Here is a 16,982-nt window from a genome sequence, read left to right on the forward strand (position 1 = left end):
TACGCATAACCACTTTTCGACAAAATCGATTTTTTGATTTTGCTGTAATTCAAAAACGAACCATTGTAAATACTTGAAATTTTCACAAAATGTTTATATTAGCGTTATCTAATTACGATTAAATTTTTTTAAGCTACTTATAGACAATTGAAATTTTCGACTTTTCTAAGTTGTTTTTTGAAATAACTATAAAAAAAAATTGGCTATCCAAAAAATCTTTAAAATTTAATACAAGGTTTATTATAAGTTGTACTTATCGTAGTAAAATCAAAAATCATTAGTCACAATTTTTGTTTATAAGCATTTAAAGTTCAAATGTTTACGAAATATATCAAAATTGCGAAAATTTGCAAGGAATTTTGAAGTTGAAAATTCATAAAATGTTTTTGATTTATACCTAAGGTTAAACAACCCAATACAAGGTTATCCATAAATTTTTCTTCAAAATTTTATGAGCATATGAACTATGAAATTTTTTACGCAAAATAACGATATAATATTATACAATTTAAATATAGGTAATAATATAATATGATATATCCTATACTAATTATCATTGACTGACAAATCATCTCCGTTCAGAATGGTTTTTCGTATACAAATATACAATGTTACCTGACATTGCATTCAAATTTAACACAACCATTATAATAATATAGTGACCAGTGACCTACTCACCATCTCTACTATATACAGCAAAGCGATACCCACTCGCTCATCTTTTGTTTAGATTGACGTGTTTATAAATAAAATAAAATTCATTGTATGTTAAAATGTATTTAGTTACAAATACATTTTGATATTGTTGTTCTAATATGTTGTAAATTAAAATTATATAATCATAAATGATATTATGATAATAAGAAAATAAAAATAAATATAATAATATAATGTGTATAATATATAATGTCTATATTTTAAAATTTTTAAGTTTTTAAAATAAATATTAATTATATAAAACATTTTGTATTTTCGGACTTTTTGGCCGATTACCATTCAAGTAATCGGGTAATTTCGTATTTAGGTACCTATTATTATACGTAATTTTAATTTTCACCAAATCAATATTTGTATTTCCTTCTATTTCTGGCCTTCTGGACCGAATTTATATATAACATTTATTCTATAAATTATGAACTAGTATTAAATATAAATGTTTGATCGTCAGTGTTATTATTGCTTCAATTATTTTGTCATTAGTCATTATCATTATTTATTATATGTATGAATATTATCAGAATTCTCGATGGACGTGAATGCGTGAACCTTTATAGTTGTTTTTATCATATTATAAGTCCTCAAATGGAAATCCCAAATTATATAAAAAAAAATTGTTGTCCTTGGTATTTGTTTATTTTGTGAGTATTATTACATTATGGCAGCAGCTGCAGACACTACAACCATTTAATCTATTCTGTGCTACAACACTAGATAGTAGATAGTCATTAGTCCCACAGTAACAGTAGTGCAGTTAATAGTAGTTATACTCATGACCGTTGGACGTTGTTCAGTAGTTGGTGAATCTTTTTACACATGATTTTATATTATGAATTAACCATGACTTAATTTTGCTATGAATTATGAATTATGAATAATAATATTAACAGTTAACTATTAAGTATTTATTATATATTTTTATAACCCATAATATTTTATTTAAAAACATTTTATCGCAGAACTTTTATTTTGTTTTCGTCAGTAATGAATCATATTAACAGTGCTAAAGTAAGTTTACTAATCTACCTAACTATTAACTTCCGCGTAAGAGACTGTATTCAAAGTTCAAGCTTTCTATATTATATATAATTATGTTTATTATAATTTATAGTACCAATCTCTAAATATTAACAGATAAATAATGTTTATCTAATAACTATAGTTGTAATACGATTTTTATAATAAAACGTATCTGTTCGCCAGTTTAAATAACATTTGAAGTAAAAATTTGTCAAATCAAGCAGATACACATTAATACATATACTATACTTTTTGTGTTTGTTTATTATTTATTTTCATTTTTTTTGTTTCCTACACCTATTTTCATTTATAAATTACTTACTTTTTTTTAGTTTTTTGTAAAAACTAGGAAGAAATCTTATTGGTAGTTTCTGCTATATGATAATATAAATTAATATAAATTAATTTCATTGAATATAAATATAGTTATTTAAGAAATGGCAGGCATGCGTATAAAAACAAAATATTTTTTTTTTTAGGACCCTATATAAATTAATGCCTAAGTATAGATAAACATATTAGGTATAATCACAGAATATAACGCATAACAATTGTGAATTTAACTAAACTTCTATGAGTGGTGAGTGGGTGAATTTATTACCATGGCACAAAATAAAATGATTCCATCCTCTTGCCAAAAATATATCTAAGATAACTACATTTTATTTTTGTTGTATTATAAATTATTATTTTATAATATTTACATATAAAAATTATTTTTCAAGTGCTAAGGGTTCCATTGTTTGCCACTAAGGTATAGATATACCTTTTACATTTTTCCCAGCATAATATATTGTTAAACTTTCTAATACATTTTTTTAAATTTATAATTTACTTATACATGTAAATGTATATGTTATAATATGTAATGATATGTTATTGTTGCAATAAAGTTGGTATTATTATTATTACATATTAAAAATATACTTAATCAGTTATATGTTTTGTTATTCCTATGAAAAGTTTATATAGTTAAGTGTGCTATGTATTTTTTTCTGAACACTTTTTTAGAAGAATGACTTGTATTTAATTATTTTGATTTAATTTATAACCAAGAAAAAGTTTAAATTATATTTTAATTTTTAGTAGATTATTCAAAAAATATAATAGTTATATCAATATGATACAAAATCATTTATAAACATTTGTATATGTTGTTAAACTATGTATTTTTAATACCAATAATATTTTAGGTAAGCATGATGCCCGTGTTCAAGTATGAATGTTTTGAAGATCCATTACCAAATTCAAACAACAAGAAAAATAAGTTTAAAAACTTTAAACTTTCCCAAAGTCGCTTTAACGAAAAAAAATTGCCTGTATTTGATTCAATGTTTCAAATAAGTTATAACAAAAATATTTGCACCACAAGTACTGTAGAAAATTTTATGTCGTTATATAATAAATTAAATAAATTACAAAAAGATTACACACCTTTGCATTTAGCTATCGAAATGGGTAATTTTCATTTGATTCAATTTTTACTAAGACTTCCTACCATCAATGTGAACTCTTTTACTGGTACTGGGTTCACGGGACTACATTTGGCTGTTAAGTCTGAAAATGTAACTATTGTTAAATATTTATGTGAGTATTCTGATATTGATTTAGAAGCAACATCAAGTTCTGTTGGTACACCACTGATTTATGCAACATCAATTTCAACTCCAATAATTTTGAAAACATTAATTGATTATGGCGCTGATGTAAATAAGACTTTTACAGCAGATTCCTTGAATTCCTTGATGTTAGCCATACAAAATCAAAAAAGCGAACACAGTTGGATATTGGCTGAAAGTGGTATTTGCCCTTTACACACAAATGTCAAAAAATGGAATGCTTTACATTATGCTGCATTATTTAAAGCTTCTACTGAATTACTGCGAAAGCTGATAGAAATAGGTTGTGATCAAAATGGTATTACACGAGAGGGTAACACACCTTTACATCATGCAGTTATTTCTGGAAGTATTGATTCTGTTCAAATATTTGTTGAAATGAAAGCAGATATTCACAAAACTGATGAAAATGGCCTTACTGCTTTACATTATGCTGCATATCAAGGGCATTGGGAAATTGTAAAAATATTATTAGCTGCTGGTTCTAGACCAAATAAAAAAACAAACATCAAAGTAACACCTTTACATTTTGCAGCCAAACACGATCGTTTATTAGTAGTGGAAGAACTATTAAAGTGCTATGTGGATGTTAATGCTATTACTATGCAATGTAATACACCATTACATTATGCAGCTTGTAATGGAAATGAAAAAATGGTTGAAACTTTATTGAAACATGGAGCTGATCCAAATATTCCAAACAAAGACAATGATTTACCCATACATCTCGCTTGTTTACGCGGTGCTATTGATGCTGTGAAGTTATTATGCTTGAATAAATCAAATATGGATTGGCGAAATAAAAACAATATGTCACCATTACACAATGCCGTCTTAAGTGCTAATGAAGAGTTGATAACATTTTTATTGAATAAATATAAATTTAGTATTGATACTGATTTATTTAATGTTGCTCTACGTTCTGGAAATATACACATAATTAAAATCATGATTGATAGAAGTAATGAAACAATTTTAAAGGATGAAATATTTTGGTTTAAGATAATTGGTTTTTCTAGATCTTTAGAAATAATTAAGTTATTTGTTAAACGTGTTCAACCACCTGTGTCAGTTATATCAAATCTAGTAGGATATGCTACACAATTAGGTCATTGTGATATTGCCCGATTCTTACTAGAATATGTTAGAACATGGGATGATCTACTTGACGAAGAAGGAAATACAGCATTATACTACGCAATATTTAAAAATGATATAGAATTAGTTCGCTTACTGATAGAAAAAGGTTCAAACGTGAATCATATAAATGATGCTGGTATTACGTTATTACAATCTGCATCAAAAAATGGTAATACAGAAATTATGAAGTTGTTATTGAAGAATTGGACTACATGTTATACTTCAAATAACAAGACTAACTTATAAAATATTACTATCTCTTTCACATACATATTATAACATTGATTATTTGGACTCAAAAAAGTAATATTTTATTTTAAAATTATATACCTTAAGTTATTTTATATTATATTTTTAGACTAGAAGCAAACAATTTTATTAACAAGTAATTCATTTTAATGAGATGTTTTTTAAATAACATTAAATATTACTAATTATTTGTAACTCAATTAATGTTTATGTGATGAAATTTTTGTGTTTATTATTTATATATTTTTTTTTACACCTGATTGTCTCATCATAGAGTATTATTTCAATATTAATTATTTTATATGAACATATTTTTAACATTCAAATAATTGAAATTGTAAAAGAACTATTTTTTAATTGAAAATGTATTATTAATTATAGTAACTTATTGAAGTATTAATTATATGTATCACAGAAAACTAGTACATTATTTTGAAAAATGTCTAAATAATTTTGTTTTTTATTCACTGGAATGTTGACTTACTGATTTATTTATTTTTTTTCTTTATTTTATTTTATATTTAAGAATTTTAAAATAATTTTTCCTAAGTATAAAATATTTCAATTCAATTATAAATTTTTGTATAAAAAGGATTTTCATTTTAAGCTATATTTTATTTACAGTATAATGTTTTTATGCTATGTGATTAAGAATAAAATAAGTATTTAAAAATAAACAGTATAATTTGCATTTAAATGTTGATTCATTTTTACAATTAATATTTTTTAACTTTTTTCAGGTAGAAAAAATGGTACTAATTCATACTATAACATTATACCCATTAATAAGTTTTAATTCCAAAAGCATTAGTATAAAGGTTCTTAACCGGGGGTCATATAGATGGTTACTCGGGGGTCCACGGAATGGCTGTGAATTTTTTTTTAATAATCCAAAAATAAATACGGTCCAAGATTTCAAGGCAATATTGGAATCAAAACAACAGCAAATGTCACATTAACATTTGTTTTTGACTATAAGAAAAAGTGATTATTCACAATCATTTAATATAGTATTTGTAGTATTACGTCTTAGATTTATTATCATTAAAATATATTTAAAATAAAAATTATATCTATTCATTTATATATTTATACATAGATTATAAAGGTTAAGAATCTATGCATTAGTACATACTATGTTGATATGTCCACAAAACTACATATTAAAAAATGACAACTAAATAAAGTTTACTGGCTTTTCACATTAAAGATAATGGTCAAGTATAGTACAAGGAAAATGTTTTGATGTTATATAAAACTTTAATAATTCAATTAATTCATAATCTGCACAAACAACTAAATTGAGAGAACTTTCTCACTTCGTAAAGTATTAATTTACCTTAAATTATAATAATTTATTATTATCATGAACGCAAAATAAGTAGGTAACTAAAACTATAATATAAACATGTTACTTGAGATTTAATGTTTTGTTAAAGTAAAATTTAATATCTATTATAAATATATATGGCATTTTAAACATTATTTTTTTTATTTTAATATATTATTCAATAGATATGTACATGTTTCTTAGATTATTGTATTTTAGAGCAATTTAATTTTTTTTGTCATTGACGATGTGTTGATGCTAATACTGAAAATAAACTGTATAAAGTGTGGGTGCTACTAAGAATTTAAATTAAGCAGTAGGTAACAGTTTCAAAAACTGTTGTATAAATACTGATGATTTTTATATAGATTTTATGTTAGTTTATTAGATCTACATAAAAAATATTTATTTACACTTGCTTTTTTTAGTAAATTTTCTGATATTTGTAGCTATGAAGGTTATATTATGTATAAATTTGGTACATATTTAATTTACAGACAAATAATATAATTTTTAACATTAGTTAATTATCATTTTTTTTATTCATAGTATTGATGTACGATGATTAACATTCATGATTATGAAGTACTATTTCTGCAGACATGTGGATAGTTCAATAAACACTGCACTATTTTTTAAAAAGTATCTATTTAAGTGGTATTTTTGAATAATCAATCTATATTATTATAGTATAGCTATAAGCCTATAAATGTGTATTAGTTGTAGTCTTATAGATTCACATCCTGTATATGACTATTTTTCTATTAGTAGCAAAATTAAAACACTTAAATTATTTTAGTGTATAATTTTTGGTATTTAGATGAAAGTAATATTAAATTAAAATTTATATAAATTCATTATTTATAAATAAAGTGGCTATAAATATTTATATAATAAATTTTAGATTTAAAATATAAAATATAATCAATCTTATTAGTCGTTACTATCAACACTATCACTGTGAATACTTCCTAGTTTTTCAGCTCTAGAAGTTGAAAGTTCTCCATCAGATGCCATTATATTGGAATCTTCTTCATCGTCCAACATTAAATCAGAATCTGTTTCACTGTCTGATAAGCGGCCAAACATACCACGATTTCTACTTGTAGCTGCGCTACTAACTAAAAATAGAAATAAATATTTTATTAATTCACCAATTGTATATTTTTAAAAAATTGCTATTTAGTAAAAAAAATAAAAAGTGTTTTATAATTTAATTTAACTTATGTAACAATTATAAGTAGATGTTAGTACTTATTGTATACAGTTGGTATATTTTGAATATTTTAATCAACGTTGATTGTTAAGTATAGTATTTTATTATACTTACCTCTCCCTTTAATACTAATATCTGGTGTATTTTCTAAAAATTGATTATTGTATGGTTCATTATTAACCTCTTCCAATAGTTTTAAATCATCGTCTTGTTTATTATTTTCAATAATTTTTTTAGCTAATTCCTTATATTATTAATAAAAAATATTAATTCATATTTCAATCTATTAGGTACCATTAAATATAATTTACTTGTTGTTCTTGTATGTGTATTAGTTCTGCCTGAGCGACCTGTTCTTGTTGATGTTCTAAATAACTTATACATCTTTGTCTTGTAATATATTCTTGATATAAGTTTCTGAGTTCAGATTCTAAATCTTCAAATTCTTCTAAGAACGCTGGCCTTTAAAAAAAATATTTAAAAACATATAGTATACCTAAGTAGTAGGTAACTAGTAAAGTAGTAAGTATACTGTAATTTATAATCTACAAATTATATTTTAACAATAATTTATTTTAAACGATGTTGAATATTTTTATTTTATAATATATGATTGTGTTTGTCCTAAATATGCACCTCACTTGTTTCAAAGTTTGAAGTCTCTTTGAATTTCTTTCTAAATCTTCTCGCCGTTTTGTAATTTTCGCATCCAGATTGGCTTCAGTTGCAGAAATATTTTTTATCAAATCTCTAGTATGTTCAGTTTCTTTTTTTGTTTTCTGAATTAGTGTCTTAATGCTTTGTTCAACTTCATTAATATCCAATGCAGCATTAACTCGACTATCTCTAATTGGCCGTAGTTCGCTTTCTTCTTCTAAAGAACGAAATAATTCAGCACCTTTTTGAGTAATTTTAGAAGCCAATTCTCTTGTCGTTTTTAGTTCATTGGCCTAACATAGTATTAATGATTAAATTTATCAATTATAAAAATGTCCACTAAAAATTAAATTTGAAATACGATACTTTATAAGTTAAGTTAGTTTCCAATTTGGTAAAACCTTCATCCTCGTAAATTTGTTTTCTGTTTAATGCATCATTAAGCAAATCAGTTATTTTTAATAGTTCACCCACTGCATTTCGATCAGCTTGATATAGTTTCTTTACATTTAACTTGATATTGGTCTTGAGAACCTATACAAATAATATTTTATTTTGTTGGCCGTCTTAGTTATGTATAGAATTCAACCTATATTTACAAAAAATTCTACAATTGAGCGAATGAAATAAACTCGTTGTTCAGATGTTTCAATTTCTTGTGGTAAATTAGTGTCAGGCTCAAAACGTAAAGCCAACCAAAATAAAATTTCAGACACTAAACTAAAATTTGGACTATGAAAACTATCCATAGATATCTGTTGATGATATCCTAATGATCTCATGACTTCAGTGAATTCTGTAAAAGTATATTGTAATGACAAACGTTTTAGAAAAGTTGGTAGGTATATATTAGGTATATAGTTATGTCATTATCATTATTAGTTACTACCAAATACCAATTTATAATAAATATTTTAATTAGGTACTTACTAAATAAATCCCTGTAAGACATATTAATATTACTGTATTTTTATATTTAATGCTTATAAGTATTTAACAAATAGGTATGTATAGGTTATTGCTTATGTAGATACTTCTGGCGAAAGCTAATGAAGTATTTGTTGTTACTACCTGCCTACTCGTTGCTATGGCTCAACGAGTAGGCTTATGTTACCTATTTCAGCGGAGGTGTATTCTATTGTAAATTGTAAAATATAGGAACCTTACACTTAAAACGATAATTCTGTTCAATTTACATATTTTATATTTTTTGTATATATCTACTAAATTTACGGGGTAATATTTCGTATGGAATGATTCAGATTAGTTAATATAGTTTTAGACGAATCCTGTATTTTACAATAGAATACGAATCTCGGAATAAAAATCCCTACACTTCAATTTTTTAAACGCCAATTACAAAATTATTTATGATTTATTAAAAACATTTAAATTTTAATAAAACAAAATAGGTATATCATTTATAAAATTATAAACACAATGTCACAATACATATTTTTAAAATAAAAATTTATCAATTTGAAGTTTTTATATCTTATACAGCACTATATCGTTAAAATGTTAATAAACGCGTGATAGTTTATTTAGGGGGTTATTTTTCAGGGGATTTTTTTCCTGAGGATTTGTATTCCCATTACCGTTTTAAACAATGGCGCGGCGAATTAAAAATTTTCGGAGTCAAAGAAAAATATACCAAGGACTCACCCACTAATATAAACGCAAAAATGGTGGGGGGTAGCTAACATAAATTTATATAATTAACGCATAATAATATGATACACCAAATTGTACTCGTATTTTAGATTAGTATTGATTACCTATTGAGTATCATATACATTTATAATTAGGGGAACTATCGAGTATCAACCACCACCTAACCCGCACTATTTAAAAAAAAATCTCAGACAAATGCCACTGGCTCTAAGTTACGTTTAGTCTTAATTTAAACTCTATATTCCGATTACTTTAGGTTATTTATATAACTTTATCATTATCTAAATGGGCTGAAATGCTGAATATTATAATTTATAACACATAATTAGGTACATAAATCATAAATGTAGGTTGTAGGTATATTATTGATATCAGCTTTGAAAAATATGTTTTAATTGTTTTGGTTTAATCTTCTAGGTAGTTACCAAAAGCGCATACATTCATAATGAAGTTTGAAAAAAATCAAACAAAACACTGGGCAAGTAACTAATTGCTCTGCTGTATAATACAAGTGTTGAGTGTAAGTACTTTCCTTGCCAATGATTAAGCCATTGTATAATATAGGTACCTATAAAACCTATGTGTTAAATTTGAATTCAATGACAAATAATAATTGAATACGAAAAACGATTCTGATTGGAGGCGGTTTGACAGCTAATATCACTATACTGTAAGTCTGTAAAACACTTATATTATGACAAGCTGAATTAATTTTTTCGAAAAACTTAATATTTATAATACTATTTACAATACTATTAATTTTACTGTCTTTTTAGTGTATGAATAAATAGGCAACAACTAAAAACTAATTTAAATATTTTGAAAATATCATTGTGATAATGTGACTACAAAATAAATTTTGTAAAAGAATAAGTTTATGAAAAATTCACGTTTTCATTAATTTTCTGCATGTTTTTCCCGATTACTTTTAAAAAAGTATTGGGAATTTTTGATTTTGATCTCTCAAAAGTACCTATATACAAACTAGATCCGACTTTTTATCAGAAATCATTAGCCTCGTAGTTAAAGATCAAATCATTTTTCACAAAAAAAAAAACCACTCATCGCTATTAGAAATTAGAATCTTATAAATTCTTCATAATATGTATTTTATTTATTTTTATTTGCGGTTAGGAAAACTTACAAGAAACCTTGTTTTAATTTTTCAAGATTTTTACTCACAATTAAAAATACTATACATATTATATCGAAAAATATTGGAAAATTTTAAGTAGGTAAAAATACTATAAACGACTAACTAGTATGTATAATAGTATAATAATATATAAATATTCTAAAAATTCAAATTTTTTTAAAAATTATATTATGTTCGTTAATGCCTACTAATATGAATGTTTGGTAAACAATATTCAAGTCTGTTATTTATTAAAAACAATAAAATAAAATAAACAAATGTTTTTTTCCTGATTATTTTTAAAATTTCTGAGTATTTCTATTTTTAACATCTAAAAAATTGATTATCGTCTTCGTTCATAATTCTCGTTTATGGAAGGTGGTCTTGTTGCATATTTGTTATTAAAGATAAACATGTTAAGAAAACTACAAACTAGGAATAAACAAGACCAGGTCTATAATATAGACTCTATATTATTTTCATAACTCACATAATCCTAAAAGCAATAATGCGTCTATCTATATTCTATATAAATTATAAATTGTGTATTTGATAATTGATCATTAGTTTATTGCGTATTATTAAATTATTGTATACGTCATGAACGGATTTAATTGTTGTACCATACTATCTTAATAATTATTGTAATTGTATAGAGTGATTCACCAACCATGCTTACCTACTTATTTTTGTTTTTGCAGTAATGCAGTTATTCAACATTTGATTTTTGGAATTTTTAAGTAGGTATACCTAAACGGCTAAACTCTAAAGGCCATAATATTTTATAATTATTGAGTTTTTTTATACACTGCTAGGAGTGTTCTTAACAAAATTTTGTTTTTAAAATTACAACTCATTTTCTACTGTAAATTACTAAATTATTTAGCTGATTAATTTTCAGAATATGTTGTGTATCAAAATCAAAATTTAGATGAGAAATTTTTAAGTTATTTAATTTTTTATAGGTAGGTCGTAGGTACCTATCTAGAATAATAGGTCTATTATCAATTTATCATGGGTTTGGAAGTTATGTGTTAGGTGATTTTTTAAATGTGAATGTTATTATTAATATATTAACATTTATGATTTATAATTTTTAAAAATGTTTTAAAGATCCAATATAAATTTATATAATTTAATATCATACCGATACCTATCTATTTTATATTTTTGTAAAGCCAATTTTAAGTACGACTATTAACCGTAGTATTCTTAGTATAAACATTTAAATAAGTGATATATGCATACTCTCGTTCGAACTTTAAATCAGACACATCAAATTTTCAATAATATTATAACCAATTAATAATATACAACACAAAAGAGGGTTCAAATATCAAATTTTAATAAAAAAAGTTTGTTTCGCCAAACGATATTACGAGAGTCATTGCTCATTCAGAAATCTTAATAATTTAAAAATATGGTAGATATTTAGTATATTTAATATTCTATGAATTAGAATTAGAACAAATTAAATATTAAAGGAAAAATTAAAGGACTGAAAAAGCATACAGTTTGGCGAATCATTCTGTACTTGTAAATAATAATAGTTTAATCTTTAATAATAATAATAAATAATAACAATATTTTAAATCGTATTGAGTACGTAAAACAGTCATTTTATCAATATGGCACAGACATATAGAATAGATTAAATTTAATCTATTCTATGATTATATAATTCTGGGCGTTCTGGCCAAACGAACGGCTGACGACTCCGCTTACTATTAGGCGATTTCATGCCATCTCTATATAAACAACAACATATGCTGATGTTGGCGTCATAACAAAATATATATTTCCATTTTTACCCAACACAAAATTTTTACATTGTTACCTGAAATATTTATTTATTTTAATAAAAAATATTACGGTGTTTATATTAAGTTGGGGGCGGTGGAGGTGTTCGTTCGGCCAAAGGTGTACCCACTACCCAAACAAAACAGATTAAAATAAATGTGTACCTTTGTTTGCTGCAACTCTTATCATTCTGTTATTATCTTATATAAAAATTATATCATGGTTCAAACCTTCAAATCAAACCGTGCTTAGATATTTATTCTAACACCTCCAACTCTAAACCACGATTGACGGTTGTTTGTGCTCTAAACTTTGTATTAGGTTTTTGTAAGTTTCAATTATTCGTCAAAGGCTGACAAAGTCGTGCATAGTTAGCAGTTTATTCGGATTTGTTTATTATTTAGTGGAATATTCAATTATTACGAATAAATATAAATATATATTTAAGTACTATTTTTAAAAATGTCTCAAGTAAGAATTTAAAATATTATAAAAAGCCAATGTATACATCAATGTGTGCTATCAATAGCATTGTTAATTTTGTAACGTTATAGTTAGATAAAATTGTAGCAGCGTATCGTATAGCTACTCAATACCCAGCATTAATATCTGCTAGAATACTTGATTGCTCAAAAACTTCTGTTAATGTTCAATCTGTTTGGATTCAAAGGGTTTTGGAAAGGCAAGCCAAAACTAGGTTCCGTCAAACAGTTTTTTCAAATTATAAGACTTATACTTCAGTATCACCACCAACTGATATAACAAACGAGTATAAATTACATATAAATCATAGTGACAATATATTTAAGTACATGAAAAACTATTAAATTAATAATAAATATAAATTATATGCATTTAGGTTGATAAGTGCCTACTCAAAATCAAATAAGTATTTTTGTGTCGTCAGAGAAGTGGAATCTGGAAAAGAAATCAAACAGTACTTAGAAGTATGGGCTGATTGTTCTCTCGTAAAAAATTATGACTTGAGTGCTTTAGATGTGCATGGAAAAATTTATGCTGATGGTAATTTATTGTTATAAATTAAATTTAATGTTCTTTGTACATTCTGATTATTATTTTATAGCTGAATTTGGAACTTTAGAGTGGTCTCCTGATGAAACAAAAATTGTTTATATTGCTGAAAAAAAAGTCCCAAAGTCTGAACCGTTTTATAAACAAAAATCAAAAGCATCAGCTGATAAAGATGGTGTTAATAATGACACTGTGCCGGTATACTTAATGATAATTTTACAACTGTAAGATATTAATACCTAATTTTAATGATCTGTAGGGTAAAGAATATGATTGGAGCCAAGATTGGGGTGAACAGTTGGTTGGAAAGATTACTCCAGTTTTGGTTGTGTGTGATATAAAAACAGATAGCATAGATGTTCTTCAAAATATTCCAAATGATGTTAATCCTGCAACTGCAACATGGATACCTGATGGGAATGGAGTTGTGGCAATTGGTTATACAATCACACCTCGTAAATTGGGTCTAATTTACTGTACAAATCGTCCTAGCCATGTATTTTCTCTCACGTTAAGTGGCGAATATAGTAAGTTTATATTATTTATCTTTTTAATTACATTTTATGACCTAAAAATCTTATTTTAAATAATTTGGAGGATTGCTTAACTTATGTAAATATATCAATGGTTGACATATGTTACAGTTATGTAACTAGATATTTATAAATTTTAAAAAAATTGAAGATTTTTAATATAAGTAGTAGTTGATATGGCAGTATAAATTTATTTTTTCACATTAATTAACTTTTTCGAACCTTCCGTTTATGCTTTTTCAAAGTTATTATAAGTATCACTTGTTATTTTACATTATTTAATATTTTAGCTATACTGAGTTCCGATTCAAAACAATTGTCTGTGAAAAGTCCCATATTCAATAGGAGTGGCACAAAGCTGGTATGGTTAGAACGCTTAGCAGATGGACCGCATCATTCATGTTTTAAATTAATGTGTTGTAATTGGTCTACAAAAGAGGTAATTTTGTTTACATTTTATTTTCCAATTCTTTCAAAATTGCATTTAATATTATGAATTTATAGTTTTATACAATTATTTATTATAAATTTAGATTACTACGGTTGTTGATTTTGATAATAAAATACTTCAAGTCGACAATGAACAATTACCATTCTATGGCCTATATAATCAAACGATACCAAGTAGAAGTTGGCTGAGTGATGACAAAATTATTGTACTAAGCACTCCTCAAGGTGGTTCGATACATACATTTGCTATTGATACTGGTAATTGTTTCACTTACATATTATTAATATAAATATTATAAATTATAAAAATATAAAGTTTTAATAATTTTCCAGAATCAAAAGATATTCATTATCTTCCAATTACAAAACCATTTCATGAATCTGTTAGTGTATTAGATGTTTGCAATGATGTTTTAATTTGTTATAAATCATCGCTAAATAAACCTGGACAATTATTTGCTATCAAAATACCTTCTATGTTTGAAGGGTATGATTTTACCACTATATCTATTCATGAAATTTCGCCATCTCGTAGTCTTCCTAATAGTGACAACTTTGTTGTTGAGCATGGTTATACTCTATACAGTAAGGTTTAAATAACTAAATCAATCATAGAGATATGAAATAAATATTTAATTTAATTTATAGATAAACCTACAACAATTTTCTATGGACCAAAAGACAGTAATTGTCCTTTGATTGTATGGCCTCATGGTGGTCCTCATGCAGCGTCTTTAGACTCATTTATAGCTGATGCTGCATTCTTCATTCAAATAGGTAATAACAAGTTTTAATAATATATTAATTACAATTTTTAATAGTTTTTTTGGTTGTAGTTATTAATTACTAGTTATTGTTGATGTGTTATTATTAGGTTTTGCTGTGTTATTTATCAATTACAGAGGATCAATAGGGCTCGGTAAAGATTATGTTGAATCATTACTTGGTAATATAGGTGATGCTGATGTTAAAGATGTTTATAATGCCGTGCAATCTAATCCTTCGTGGTCAAATAGAAAATTACTGTTGTATGGTGGTTCACATGGTGGTTTTTTGGTAACACATTTAAGTGGACAATATCCAGTGAGTATTTATTTCTACTGAGATATTAAGTATTTAATTGTATACTAATGAAACAATTAATATTTAATTTTATGTTTCTTGTATATAGAAAGCCTCTTTCAATAATAATTTTATATTTAAATAATATAATTTCAGTCTGCGTTTAAAGCAGTGTGTGCTTTGAATCCTGTTACTGATCTTATAACTATGTTTGGGACAACAGATATTCCTGATTGGTATGTTATATTTATATTGGTATATTATGTTTGTTCTATTTTAGAATGTATTTAAAGCTGTATCTACTAGAAATCCTTGTATTGATTTACTATCACTTTTTGGTACTTCTGATTTACCAGATTGGTAAGAATGATTTTTATCAACTGGCGTCTGGCACTTGCTTGAATTTGTCTGCTACAAACTTAAAATTTAAAAAAAAAAAAGTAATTGTTTATTATTACTTATTTGCAGGGATATTACAGAAGGTGGTTATAATCACTCTGAAGTAGATAGCTTGGCAAATTCCAAAGAAGTTTTGATGAAATTAGCAGATTGTTCGCCATGCAAAAATGTTCATAAAGTTCAAGCTCCTACACTTTTATTGCTTGGTGAAAAAGACTTACGTGTTCCCCCGTCTCAAGGTCTGGCTTATTACCATCTTCTTAAGAAGCACGGTGTTACAGCTAGGTAACTATTTTATTCTAGTACCTACTTTACTGTATAGTTAAAATTGTATTAACTCTAGTTTTTCATCATTTTTTTTTTTTTTTATTGCAGAGTTTTGATGTACAATGATTGCCATCCATTAAGTACTGTTTCTGCAGACATGGATAGTTCAATAAACACGGCACTATGGTTTGAAAAGTATTCAAGTGATGTTTCTGAATAATTTATTAATCTATACTAATATAGTATAGTTATAAATATAATATATTATTAATGGATTCACATCCTATCTATGACTTTTTTTTCCATCAGTAGTAAAATTAAAACACTTAATTATTGTAATGTAAAATTTTTAATATTTAGATGAAAGTGATATTTAATTCAAATTTATATAAATTTATATTAAAATTCATTATTTATAAATAAAGTGGTCTATATATTTTGAAATTACTTTCTTAAGTAATTTATATATTGAACAATAAATAATTAATTACTGACATATTTTAAAACATAAATTATTATTAATACAGTGAAGTATTATATTTTTAATGACATATGTTATATGGTTACCAAAATTACATAAACAGTTAAAGAATTTCCAATCTTTGTTTATATTTTAAAATGATTATGTTTGACAAAATTACAGTAAAATGTTGAATTTTATTGATGATGCTTAAAGAAGAAT

The 16,982-nt window shown here is 25.3% G+C and overlaps 3 protein-coding genes across 5 annotated transcripts; 2 read left to right on the forward strand and 1 right to left on the reverse strand.

Annotated features, from left to right (window-relative positions):
* The first annotated feature begins 1,447 nt into the window (after nt 1–1,447).
* On the forward strand, nt 1,448–4,921 carry LOC132917942 (ankyrin-1-like). Its single transcript, XM_060978944.1, has 2 exons — nt 1,448–1,725; nt 2,931–4,921. The coding sequence occupies exons 1-2, from the start codon at nt 1,702–1,704 to the stop codon at nt 4,740–4,742; spliced, it is 1,836 nt and encodes a 611-aa protein (XP_060834927.1). The 5' UTR covers nt 1,448–1,701; the 3' UTR covers nt 4,743–4,921.
* A 1,299-nt stretch (nt 4,922–6,220) lies between these two features.
* LOC132931937 (clusterin-associated protein 1) lies at nt 6,221–9,007 on the reverse strand. The gene is made up of 7 exons (XM_060998045.1): nt 8,879–9,007; nt 8,548–8,744; nt 8,315–8,482; nt 7,928–8,241; nt 7,603–7,753; nt 7,406–7,535; nt 6,221–7,196 (listed from the first exon to the last, which is right to left on the reverse strand). The coding sequence occupies exons 1-7, from the start codon at nt 8,898–8,900 to the stop codon at nt 7,009–7,011; spliced, it is 1,170 nt and encodes a 389-aa protein (XP_060854028.1). The 5' UTR covers nt 8,901–9,007; the 3' UTR covers nt 6,221–7,008.
* A 3,765-nt stretch (nt 9,008–12,772) lies between these two features.
* LOC132917081 (acylamino-acid-releasing enzyme-like) lies at nt 12,773–16,744 on the forward strand. Of its 3 annotated transcripts, none has more exons than XM_060977626.1 (13): nt 12,774–13,028; nt 13,112–13,326; nt 13,417–13,580; nt 13,642–13,787; nt 13,849–14,116; nt 14,413–14,561; nt 14,656–14,830; nt 14,906–15,157; nt 15,221–15,349; nt 15,447–15,655; nt 15,915–15,994; nt 16,103–16,318; nt 16,409–16,744. In XM_060977626.1, exons 1-13 carry the CDS (start codon nt 13,020–13,022, stop codon nt 16,518–16,520), a joined length of 2,124 nt encoding a protein of 707 aa, XP_060833609.1. In that variant the 5' UTR covers nt 12,774–13,019; the 3' UTR covers nt 16,521–16,744. The 3 variants fall into 3 exon arrangements, with proteins under 3 accessions (XP_060833610.1, XP_060833609.1, XP_060833608.1); XM_060977625.1 differs by lacking the exon at nt 15,915–15,994 and adding an exon at nt 15,791–15,870 and having other exon boundaries at nt 12,775–13,028; XM_060977627.1 differs by lacking the exons at nt 15,915–15,994; nt 16,103–16,318; nt 16,409–16,744 and adding an exon at nt 15,744–15,794 and having other exon boundaries at nt 12,773–13,028.
* The last annotated feature ends 238 nt before the right edge of the window (nt 16,745–16,982 follow it).

The sequence above is a fragment of the Rhopalosiphum padi genome, chromosome 1, assembly GCF_020882245.1.
Source record: "Rhopalosiphum padi isolate XX-2018 chromosome 1, ASM2088224v1, whole genome shotgun sequence".
Lineage (NCBI taxonomy): Eukaryota > Metazoa > Arthropoda > Insecta > Hemiptera > Aphididae > Rhopalosiphum > Rhopalosiphum padi.

Excerpts from the sequence above, each read along its gene's own strand:
- LOC132917942 (XM_060978944.1), top strand. The coding sequence starts at position 1,702 with ATGAATCATATTAACAGTGCTAAA. Across the intron at positions 1,726-2,930 it reads ATCATATTAACAGTGCTAAA|GTAAGCATGATGCCCGTGTT; the intron begins GTAAGTTTACTA and ends ATAATATTTTAG.
- LOC132931937 (XM_060998045.1), bottom strand. The coding sequence starts at position 8,900 with ATGTCTTACAGGGATTTATTTA. Across the intron at positions 8,483-8,547 it reads GCTCAATTGTAGAATTTTTT|GTTCTCAAGACCAATATCAA; the intron begins GTAAATATAGGT and ends TTATTTGTATAG. Across the intron at positions 7,197-7,405 it reads TATTAGTATTAAAGGGAGAG|TTAGTAGCGCAGCTACAAGT; the intron begins GTAAGTATAATA and ends TTCTATTTTTAG.
- LOC132917081 (XM_060977626.1), top strand. Across the intron at positions 13,327-13,416 it reads CCAACTGATATAACAAACGA|GTTGATAAGTGCCTACTCAA; the intron begins GTATAAATTACA and ends ATATGCATTTAG. Across the intron at positions 14,117-14,412 it reads CACGTTAAGTGGCGAATATA|CTATACTGAGTTCCGATTCA; the intron begins GTAAGTTTATAT and ends TTAATATTTTAG.